Source organism: Pan troglodytes, chromosome 10 (genome assembly GCF_028858775.2).
Source record: "Pan troglodytes isolate AG18354 chromosome 10, NHGRI_mPanTro3-v2.0_pri, whole genome shotgun sequence".
Taxonomy (NCBI): domain Eukaryota; kingdom Metazoa; phylum Chordata; class Mammalia; order Primates; family Hominidae; genus Pan; species Pan troglodytes.
The window spans coordinates 107,138,379-107,150,530 of record NC_072408.2 but is presented as its reverse complement, the minus strand read 5'-3'; the positions used below and the strand labels follow the sequence as shown (position 1 = coordinate 107,150,530).

The 12,152-nt window shown below is 36.8% G+C and overlaps 1 protein-coding gene across 11 annotated transcripts in view; it reads right to left on the bottom strand.

The window, feature by feature from the left end:
- SCYL2 (SCY1 like pseudokinase 2) overlaps positions 1-12,152 on the bottom strand; it is a 71,683-nt gene that overhangs the window by 16,437 nt on the left and 43,094 nt on the right. For all 11 annotated transcript variants that reach the window (XM_024348017.3, XM_063787006.1, XM_063787011.1 and 8 more), the window contains 5 exons: positions 11,426-11,542; positions 10,339-10,464; positions 9,220-9,396; positions 7,029-7,151; positions 1,652-1,765 (listed from right to left, as the gene is read on the bottom strand). In XM_024348017.3, coding sequence (XP_024203785.1) covers positions 1,652-1,765; positions 7,029-7,151; positions 9,220-9,396; positions 10,339-10,464; positions 11,426-11,542 — 657 coding nt within the window. The remainder of the gene's footprint in view (positions 1-1,651; positions 1,766-7,028; positions 7,152-9,219; positions 9,397-10,338; positions 10,465-11,425; positions 11,543-12,152) is intronic.

Sequence of the window (12,152 nt, the reverse complement as noted above, 5' to 3'; positions counted from 1 at the left end):
TCCCATTTCTACATACCCCTACATATGCTCAGAACTGAACTAGAACAGGTACTCGTTTTGCTTTGGTTTTGGATTTTTTTTGGGTGGGGTGGGGAGCGGCGGGGGCTTGCTCTGTCACCTAGACTGGAAGGAGCAGCACAATCACAACTCACTGCAGCCTCGACCTCTTGGTCTCAAGTGATGCTCCCACCATGCCACCACATCCAGCTAAATTTTTTTATTTTTAGTAGAGACGAGGTCTCGCTGTGTTGCTCATGCTCGTCTTGAACTCAGTGCTCGAGATCCACTCGCCTCAGCCTCCCAAAGTGTTGGGATTAAAGGTGTGAGCCACCATGCCCGGCCTACAACATGTACTTTGAGAAAATGTATGTTAATATAAATTTATGCTGCCATAAAATAAGGTACATAGTATGATTGTAAGATCTTTAAAAGGGCATTTTGAAAACTAAATTTTAAGCTGTATATTACTACCATCTATTTTAAAAATTCAATCGTAAAATTGAGAATTTTAGAGAAAACAGCTACTTTTAATGATAGTGAAGACTCAGAGAGGCACAGTGACTTTTCAAGGTCACAGGGGTTGTTAGTAACAAAGTGAGAATAAGAACTAAAACTTGACTTTATTTCATTTCATACTTGTTTGTTTCAGTAATGATTTCTTTTTCTACTTTGGGGTTACATTTTCCATTTCAAAGCCTTTCAACCAAGAAATGAACTAAAATAGATTCAATGGCTATAAGATAAAATCATATCATTCAAATTACTTTTGCTTATAATTTTATTAAGCTGTTTATTTTTATTTAAATTCACATTCCACCAGATAAAGACGGGATCTCCAGAGAACTAGTTTTACAAAATGCAAATTTAATAATATGCCCGTTATCGAAAATCAATATAAAGAACTGGTCAGGCAAAAGAGAACATTTCTCCCTCTTTAAAGCTGCTATTTTGAAGACAGCATTCAATATTACTTCTATAAAGAAATATAAATGTGATAAACTATTATATTTAGTGTTAGAGAAAAGGTTGGGGACATTTATTGCTTTCAATATGAGATAATGAAAACTTCGTTATTAATTCTACCTTCCTTGACTAACAAGTAACTGAATGTTAAAATTTTGTATTCAAAGAAGGTAACTATTTCCTTGGTCTACATTTTTTAGTACAACTATTTATCCTACTTGTATTCACATTAATTTATTGCTTTCTTGTACTCTACTTTTTTAAGAAGTGGGCAAGTCAGTGAGAAATCAGACATTTAGAGACCAATAACTAAAAATAAAGGCTATTTATAAAAGGAAACTTTTCAACAAGTTTTTACGCTTAGATACCAAGTTAAACTCTCATAATATTTTTAAACTAACAACAAAATTAATTCAGTTAAAGCAGAAAAGGATTAAGAAAAAAATAATCACCCAACTTTTTTACTGAAGCACTCAAAGTAAAGGGACAGCAAGTAAGGTTAGGAATGCAATATTATAAATTATGTATCAAAGAAAACTACAGCTTATTTTTATAGTACTATATACAAGTTATCTACAGCCAAGATGAAATACATCAACAATCTATAAAAGGGTTATTAAACAATAAGAAAATGATTTAAAGCACTGACAAGTGAAAGAAAAACAAAAATTAATATGCAATTACTTACCGCAAGGGAAGATGTTTGTAGACAAGCATTTTTAATTCTTGGTATCAAAGCGTTTTTCATGGATGGGTAGTCTATAAGATTTGCAAAGGTTGGAATGATGTTTAGACAGAGCTCCTATCAAGAAAATAAACTGAATCAATATTAGGGAAAGACTCATCTTTTCTCTCTGATATTATAAAGTTTTGCATTTGCATGGCTAAACTGTCATATAGTTTGAAATAAATTTTCATATATATTATTTGGTCCTTTCAACAACTCTTTGAAAAATGAATGGTTATAATCACTTTTCAGTTTTACAGATGAGAAAAAAAGCTCAGAAGACATTACTCAAAGTCATACTAGGTCATAATAACTAGTGTATGACATCCAAACTCCCTGATCTCATTCCTAATCTCTTTGATAACACAAGTCCTCGTTTATCTTTAAATAACAACACATAAGATTTGCTATCTCTCAGAAGAAGGGAAAATCAAGTATGAAATCATGTAAAAATACTCCTCTCAAGTAATTCTCTTAGCTGTTACATATATCCATATGATAACATACAACAGTTTTTTAAAAAAACATATCGAAAGGAGTGTTTAATTTTTTTTTTTTTTTTTTTCTTGAGACAGGACCTTGCTCTGTCACCCAGGCTGGAGTGCAGTGACGCAATCATAGCTCACTGCAGCATCAACCTCCCAGTCTTGTGGGATCCTCTGGCCTCAGCCTCCTGAGTAGCTGGGACTACAGGTACACGCCATCACGCCCAGCTAATTTTTTTTTTTTTTTGAGACGGAGTTTTGCTCTTGTTGCCCAGGCTGGAGTGTAGTGACATGACCTTGGCTCACAGAATCCTCCGCCTCCTGGGTTCAAGCAATTCTCCTGCCTCAGCCTATCGAGTAGTTGGGATTACAGGCACATGCCAACACACCCAGCTAATATTTTCTATTTTTAGTAGAGATGGGGTTTCACCATACTGGCCAGGCTGGTCTCAAACTCCTGACCTCAGGTGATCCACCTACCTTGGCCCATGCCCAGCTAATTTTTCAATTTTTTGTAAAGACAAGGTCTCACTATGTTTCCCAGGCTGGTCTCGAATTCCTGAGCTCAAGCAATCCTCTCACCTCGGCCTCTCAAAGTGCTAAGATTATAGGCATGAACCACTGAGACCAGCATTAAAAGAGTGTTTAATAATTTTTAGAAGAAAATTGAGGACAGAGTATTACATAATCCCAATTCTTTTTTTTTTTTTTTAGTTTTCTTGGGTTTTTTTTTTCTTTTTTTTTTTTTTTTGGAGAGTCTTGCTCTGTCACCCAGGGTGGAGTGCAGTGGCAAATTCATAGCTCACTGTAGCCTCCTGGGCTCAAGTGATCCTCCTCCCCAACTCAGCCTCCCAAGTAGCTGGCACTACAGGCATGCACTGCCATGCCTGGTTAATTTTATCATCTTTTATTTTTGGTACAGACAGGGTCTTACTGTGTTGCCCAGGCAGGTCTCAAACTCCTGGCTTCAAGGGATCCTCCCACCTCAGTCTTCCAAAGTGCTGAAATTACAGGTGTGAGCTACCGCACCTAATCCCAAGTTCTAAAATGTGTAGGTACCTGTGTCTATCCATAGGTTTAGGAAAAAAGACTAGAAGGATATATATGAAAATGTTAACCATCATCATCTGTGAGAGCGAATTTTAATTTCTTTTTTTTTGTTATTTGTAAGTACTTCCAAATTCTGAAACTTAAAGCAAGCATAACTCAGAAATGGGGGAAAAAAAGATTTAAAACATTCTTGTTAACTAATGTGGTGCCATAGTAGAAATGATAACTGGCAATTCTGGGAATAAAAGGAAAACAGAGGGATGACTGGGGGCTAGGGAACTAAATGAGAAAATGGCTTGAGAACTAACTGGCTAAAGTACACACATCTCAGGCAGTTTATGAGAGATGATCCTTGTAGCAAAGCATAAGAGAAGGGATCACTGAGGAAAACGGAAGCACAAATGTGAATTAGGAAGGATACTACTGAAAATACTGGCAAACTTCAAGACATCCATTTATAGTTAGAAGACAGAAATAAATTAACTACTAAGAATCTGTTATCAGAACACTGGATATATTTTATTTGCTTTAACTTATTCTTAGGCTTCCAAAAGGCAAATGTAAGAGAGTTAATTGTTTGTATCCACTCAGAACTATTAATAATTAAGTGATTGATAAAATTTTAAAATGAACCAGGTATGGTGGTGTATGTTCCTGTGGTCCCTGCTACTATGGAGGCTGAGGGAGGATCATTTGAGCCTGAGAGAGCGTGGGAGGTCAAGGCCACAGTGAGCTAAGATTGTGCCACTGCACTCAAGCCTGGGCCACTGCACTCAAGCCTGGGCAACAGAGTGAAAGCCTGTCTCAAAAATAAATAAATAAATTAATTAATTAAGGACCACAGATGGGAGAAGAGAATGGGCAAGTGTAAGCAGTCAGTGGGACACTATGTTCCTATGTTCCCGTAAGGAGCTTCCTTACAGAAGATCAGGCTTTAAGACAGAGAGACAGAGATAGGCAGACTTACAGGAAAGGACCCCCTAACACCTGTATTATTAAAAAGCGACTGGAAAGTGCCATGCTGTCCAATCAAACTCATAGCAGGAGGTTACAAAGAGGCAAATCTTAAATTCTGTCTAAATCACTTAGCTAACATAGGGAGAGCTCTCTCCCGAAGAGGAGACAGGATGAGGAACTTTATTTATTTATTTATTTATTTATTTATTTATTTATTTATTTTTGAGACGGAGTCTCACTCTGTCGCCCAGGCTGGAGTGCAGTGGCACGATCTCAGCTCACTGCATCCTCTGCCTCCCGGGTTCAAGCAATTCTCCCTGCCTCAGCCTCCTGAGTAGCTGGGATTACAGGTACCCGCCACCACACCCAGCTAATTTTTGTATTTTTTTTAGTAGAGACGGGGTTTCGCCATGTTGGCCAGGCTGGTCTTGAACTCCTGACCTCAGGTGATCCGCCTGCCTTGGCCTCCTAAAGCACTGGGATTACAGGCATGAGCCACCGCACCCAGCCCGGGATGAGGAACTTAATAACAGCCGAGATGAGGAACTATTTTAATAACAGGAGATTGCAAAACACAAAATCAAACCTCAAAGGAGTCTAATTAGCAAATTCTCAGAAACTTCTGTTTATTTTACACTTTATAATGGGTGGTGGGTGGCGGTGATGAAGATAACTTCGATATCCATTTAAAAGGTAAATTAATTTTCAAAAATTGTGTCTGATATACATGTTTATAATGCCTCTTTTTAAGAACCCTACCTTTTGCAAACCATCTTCTACCTGTCCAAATGTTTTCAGAACCATCTGTAGCCTCTTAAATATTTCTAATCAAACTTAACTTTAAAAATTTCAATTTAAAAATGAATTTCAGATGTTACTTTCTAGCCTACTATTTGCAAGAACCTGGAGGAAAAGATTTCTTATTTCTTGCTTTCTCTAGGATTCTCCTAATTGTTTAGATATGCTTTATCAACTAAGCAGTGCTAATTTCATGACTAAAGACTTACACTGAATGATACCAGAAATGCTGGTTTCCCCAACCTGGCCAACATGGTGAAACCCCATCTCTACTAAAAATACAAAAAAAATTAGCCAGGCATGGTCGCCCATGCATGCAATCCCAGGTACCTGGGAGGCTGAGACACGAGAACTGCTTGAACCCAGGAGGCGGAGGTTGCAGTGAGCCAAGATTGCGCCACTGCACTCCAGCCTGGAAAAACAAAGGAAGAAATGCTGGTTTCCAAATCTTAGCAAAGTTACAAAAGTCAATCTGAATTATATACTACTTCAATAAAATACTTGCTGACACTTATTGGTCAAATTAACTATAAAGAAAAATGGATTTCATGTCACTTAATCTTCCCCTCCCTCTTCTTTAATATCACTAAATATAAAACAAGTTTGGCTGCACAGAGCCTGTGGGAATGTTTTGTGAGGCTATAATTCACAATTTCTTTAGAAAGAACTAAGAAATAGAGGTAGACACACCTTCCCCACTCATCCATGTCATTTGGACAAAGGCAGCATACCCTCACCTTTAAGAAGGCAAATCTAATTATAAGGAAAAAAATGTTAACATCAACCTCACAGCCTTGAACAAACGAAATAACTTAGCAGACAAAGACTGAATTAAGTCCAAAAAGTGACCTTAAATATGTAGTATTAGGTTCATATTAACTTTAGAGTAAATAACTTAAAAAAAAATCCTATTTTATTAAAATGTCTATACTAGCAGAGACTATAAGCTTTTACTACAAAACCATCCTGCAGTGAGATGTTCTTAACATAAGTATGTATTTTCAAAGTGAAAAAACTAAATTACACTTTTAATAGTGATCCAGAATTTCTTTCAGACAAAGAACTCATAGAACTAAAATTTTAATCGCAAAGACTACAAAACTAACAGTTTGGCAAAGTATATGGTGTTTTAAGATGGCCTTTGTGGAACAAAAGTTATGACTATACATGCATTAAGAATGGTCACACTAAATTACTGTCTGCTTTTCCATCTATCTGCTGTACAAATTAACTTCATTGCAGAAGAAACAGCATCTCTACATAGAAAACTGAGTTACCAAGCAAGAAGGAAAATTATGAGTATGGGAAAATACCTACTCAATGTTTTCATGAGAAAAAGGCACATGTGGCCACGCACGGTGGCTCAGGCTTATAATCCCAGTACTTTGGGAGGCTGAGGCACGAGGACCACCTGAGGTCAGGAGTTCGAGACCAGCCTGGCCAAAATGGCGAAACCCTGTCTCTACTAAAAATACCAAAAATTAGCCGGGTGTGGTGACAGGCACCTGTAGTTCCAGCTACTAGGGAGGCTGAGGCAGGAGAATTGCTTGAACTCAGGAGGCGGAGGTTGCAGTGAGCCGAGATTGTGCCACTGCACTCCAGCCTGGGCGACAGAGCGAGACTCAGTCTCAAAAAAAAAAAAAAGAAAGAAAAGAAAAAGGCACATGCATCTTCGGAATTTTTGTTCATAATTATCAGTTTAGAAAGAAGCAGAAAGATGAAGGTATACAATAATACAAACTACAACATATCAAATCTTCTTCCATAATAGTACATTTCTGATAAATAAAAGCAACAAATCTACCTCAGAATGCAGGTATTATGTACACAGACTGATTACTTTTTTCACTTACAATACACTGATTCTTTAAATTAGTTAGGAGTGAATATATTTTAGTTACAGTATATCAATAATGTGATTCAAAAGATAAATATATTTACTATTGAGTTATGTATTTCATGACTTAAATCCAAAATGTACTTTATACCTCTTCTTCTGCTTTAAGAATCAAAATCATCATTAAAGAAAAACAAATCAGATACTGTACCTGGATCTGAATGGAAGGAGCTTCTAGTGCTCTGTAAACCATGGGTAGAACACTGTTCTTTATCTCATCAGGAGGGGTTTTGGTTAGTAGCAAATCCATTTTTTGTAGGAAAATTAACAAAATCTGTTTAGAAAACGGAAACAATGTATTAAAACCTGAAATCTTCAAGAGATTCAATATATGCCAAATGTAAAGCTTCTTCAAAAGAATAACTCATATATTTTGACACTCACCATGTTGCTAGCCTGAATGCGTGGAAGACAAAAACACACAAATCAAGTCTCTTACATTTCTGGAGGCACAATATTTAACATCTGCTCTGAGTTTAAATGTTAATTAAATAAAGACTAATCTCCTCTCACATATCTACAGTAATCTATCACTTGCCCACACATACCAACTATCTGGAAAGCTACAGGGTGAAAAAAGCCAGTAAAGTGAGATATCCCAAAGAAGTAAAGTCCATCACTTGGCTTCTATGAAGCTCAAGAGAAAAAGAAAGTACAGAACTGAGAAGGAGTATAAGAAAAAATTCTAGACGCCAGGTGCAGTGGCACACACCTGCAGTCCCAGCTATTTGGGCGGCTGAAACAGGGGAATTGCTTGAGCCCAGAAGTTAAGTCCAGCCAAGGCAACATAGCAAGACCCTATCTCTTAAAAAAAATTTTTTTTATTTTAGAAAAAAATGTTTTTAAGTTGTCCCTGGTCATTCTTCCACATACCTAAATTATAAGGAACATACTGCCCCTTCTATTTATACAGAAATTAGTTTTGCCAAGACTCAGGGAAGAATATTTGGAAGAAACTTTTTCTTTTTTTTTTTTTTGAGACAGGGCCTCACTCACTCTGTCACCCAGGCTGGAGCGCAATGGCGCGATCATAGCTTACCGCAGCCTCGACCTCCCAGGGCTCAGGTGATCCTCCCACCTCAGCCTCCTGAGTAGCTGGGACCACAGGCAGGCACCTGGCTTATTTTTGTATTTGTTTGAAGAGACAGGGTTTCACCATGTTGCCCAGGCTGGTCTTGAACTCCTGGGCTCAAGCAATCTGCCTGCTTTGACACGACAAAGAACTGGGATTACAAGCGTGAGCCACTGCACCTGGCCCAAAAGGTATTTTTAACTGGACAACTAAGAGAAAAAAGAATGGAGGCAAATAAGAATTCAGATTATAGGATCCTTAGGGTACTATCTTGACTGATGCATAGCTTAGGGAACAGTGGCTCCACCAACTTTCCCTCATGACACCTTGACCATTTGGGGGAACCCTGCTTCACAGGCTACAGCTCCCTCACTTGTTCTTTCCCTAATTCACAGAAATTCTCACCTTACCACCACATACTTCCTTCTGTTCCCCTCCTTTCAAGGGAAGGACTACAAAGAATCATAAAACCATTAAATTACATAGTTGATATATAACTAATAAGCTATTCCTATACAATGCTAGAAACATGTAATAATACCTGCTATGTGCCAGAAAATTTCATTTAATCTCAACAATCCTTTTCATTTTAGAAATGAGGAAATAGAAGCTTTAAGACGGCAATGACACAAGTCATACTTCAAGTAAGGAGATAAAGAAGCCCCAATTCAACCCAGGTGTGTGACTCTACTGCTCTTAAATCCAACATTACCTTCAATCTAGCAAATATATATTATATACATGAGAGACTGATTACTTTTTTCACTTACAATACATACACACATTATTCCCATGGTGCTGTAAGCATTTTCCTATTCTAGTGGAAGTAGTTATTAGCAATAAAATGGAGAGAAACAACTGGCACAAAGCACCTACATATTAAAGACTTAAATAACAAAATAATCAAAAATACTTCAAATACTTCAAAGTGCAAGAGAAAAACAAGTATTTATTTTCCTAAACCTGTAACTTTCTACAAAGTATATATATGGTACATAAAGAACAGTATAACACATGCAAAATTTCATTGCAGTTTATCTTCTGAGATAGTAACTTATGGAGAGCTACAGACATTTAACTGCAAAGTTCAATCATAATTTTAAAAATAGTTTGGTTCAAACATGTAAAGCAGCTTTCTGACTAATGGAAAAGAAAGTCTCATACACTTACCTCAGTTTTTTTTAAGTCATATATTCATTCCTTTTGTTTTCAGTGATAGTCACAATCATAAATAACAGTAGATAAATACACAAAAATATCTATAACATACCTGGATTGGCTCCTGCTGCTTAAACACAGGGCCAAGTTCAGGTAGAATTAATTTGACATATTCTTCTTTGGTGCATTCCTCAGCAATAAGTAGAACATTGGGCAAAACAAAAGGTACCATGTCAGGGTTTACAAATTCTGAAGTCAAACAAGGCAAAATTCTTTGCACAATGACACGCTGAAAGGCAAAAATGTTTTTTATAAAAAAATAAAATTTATTAAAGGTTTTTAGTATTAGTTAACACTAAAGTCTAAAACCTCTAATCCCTTTAGGTAACGTGACCATACAATTTATGGTTGAAACTGGTATATTTTGAGAGTAAAGTGGGATGCTATTGCTAATTATGCAAGAATAAATAGCATAAACTGGAAAGGTCATGGGTAAAAGGGGACACACGGTCACCCTACCTGTAGGAAACTTACCCTAATTAGTCTCCACCGCTATGTTTGTTTCTCCTCTTGATTCCTTCATTACTTATGATTCATACCACACAACATAAACACTATCATGTACTGTTAACTGTTTCACACGTTAACCCTAGCTACACTTACTATAAGGGCCTGAGAGCAGGGACAGTATTTTATGCCTCCTCTTTACTCTCCATAGCATCTAAGTAAAGAGTCAGACAAACAGTAGGTAACTAACGAATATCTGATAGATTAAACACTGGAAATGTTTTTACAACCAGGAATTATTAGTATTCCAACCAGTGCCTCTTCAGCATTCACCAACATTTTAAAAACTGTATTACACTCATCATTTAATAAGTCAGAAAAGGAGTAAAGGAATTGGAAAGGCTAACATCAACAGAAGTACCCCTTTAACTGCTGGTGAGACAATGAACTCCACATGATAGCTTATGGACTCTTCTTCTGACCTTTAATATCCAACTGCTGTCTCTGCCTAGTTAGTATCCTTCTAAATTTTTTAGCCTATTTATTTTTGGACCATGCAAAAAAAGGTCCATTGAACTTTTGGCTTCAGTTGGCAGTGTTTTATAGTCATTTATGTACCTCAGGCAAAGTTATATTATTTTCTTGGAAGAGTTATGGTAGTAAGTCAAAATAAACTTTAACTTCTAAAATCCTGATTATTAATAAGAAACTAACAATAACAAACCTTGGGCAGTTTTGGTAGAACCTTTGGCAGTCCTTTGAAAAACTGTGATTTCTGAAGATTATCTCTTTGGAATAAGGTATCAAAATATTGCAGTGTTACTGCACCAACATCATCAAAGAAGGGAATCTAAAAAAAATGGAAATAAAGTATTTTGATAAATGTTAAATTGAAAGTACTTCTCATATCTGAAACTGTCACAATATGGTAAAAAAAAAACTCAGAAACATTAAGCAAAATGCTGAAGATCACCTTAGAAATTCTAATTATAAAACTCTGAATAAGAAAATAAATTATTTTTCAAGTTCAAATCTTTGGAATCTGTACCTGTGAATTGGCTGGGTAAAAACTTTCTTTTATGTAAGTCTAAAATATTGAAAGATTAAATAAAATAATTTGAAGGCATAAAAATACCAGTTATTAGTTAAAATCCATGGTTGGCCCGGGCACGGTGGCTCATGCCTATAATCCCAACACTTCTGGAGGCCGAGGCAGGCAGATCACCTGAGGTCAGGACAAGACCAGCCTAGCCAAAATGGTGAAATGCTGTCTCTACCAAAAATACAAAAATTAGCCAGGTGTGGTGGTGGGGGCCTGTAATCCCAATTACTTGGGAGGCTGAGGCATGAGAATTGCTTGAACCTGGGAGGTGGGGGTTGCAGTGAGTGGAGATGGTGCCACTACACTCCAGCCTGGGTGACAGAGTGAAACTCTGTCTAAAAAAAAAAAAAAAAAAAAAAAAAAAAATCCATGGTTATATGAGTGAAATAAAGGACTATGAATTCTCTAAGAGTCTAGAACATCTGTTTACTTAATTGTGACTGTTAGCACTCTGCTTATTTGAAATCTTAATTTTCTATCAGAGCAATTACGTACATATTTAGCTGTGTAAGATTAAGCAAAATTGAATATTTAATACATTCAAGGATACAGATGTTATTTGGGGCTGTATCTGACTGTTGCTTTAGAAGAACTTAATCTCAGAACAGGGATCTCTGAGGAAAAAACATTTTTTTAAAACCCAAAAACTTAATCTACTTCAACTCATTTTTTGTTCCTCCGTCTTAGGCAGAAATCCACATGTACTCACCTTTGTCATTTGATCTGCATCTGGTCTTACAGTCGGAGTTACATTTAACAGTAGCTTTACATGTTCACGAACTTCCTCAGGTATATTTGTAAGTGAACTAGATCCTAAACGACTCAACTATTCAAAAGAATATTAACATTAAATGAGTATAAAATATTTAAAAAGACATATACATTTAAGAAAACATTTAAAAATTTACTCAATATTTTACTACAAATATACTGACTACATTTTAAACACACTGTTAATTCTATTGTTGCAAAACAAAACCCTTATCTTTAATACCCAAAATTGTTTCTATTCCTACAGTAAAATGTTCCAGTATTTATATTTACTCAAATGCCATGACTAAAGTTCTGTAACAAATTTTAACTAGTCCTCTTTATTTATTTGAAAAAAATATTTTTTTGAGACAGGGTCTCACTCTGTCACCCCAGGCTGGCATGCAGTGGCACAATCATAGCTCACTGCAGCCCCAAACTCCCAGGCTCAAGTGATCCTCCCACCCTGATCGGCCTTCCAAGTAGCTGGGACTACAGGCATGTGCCACCAAGCCCAGCTAACTTTTTCTATTTTTTTTTTTGTGGAGAAGTGGTTTGGCCACGTTACCCAGGCTGGTCTCGAACTCCTGGCCTCAAGTGATCCACCCGCCTTGGGTCTCCCCAAGTGCTGGGATTACAGGCATGAGCCAGAGCACCTGGCCTAGTCTGCGTTACTTAAAAATTTG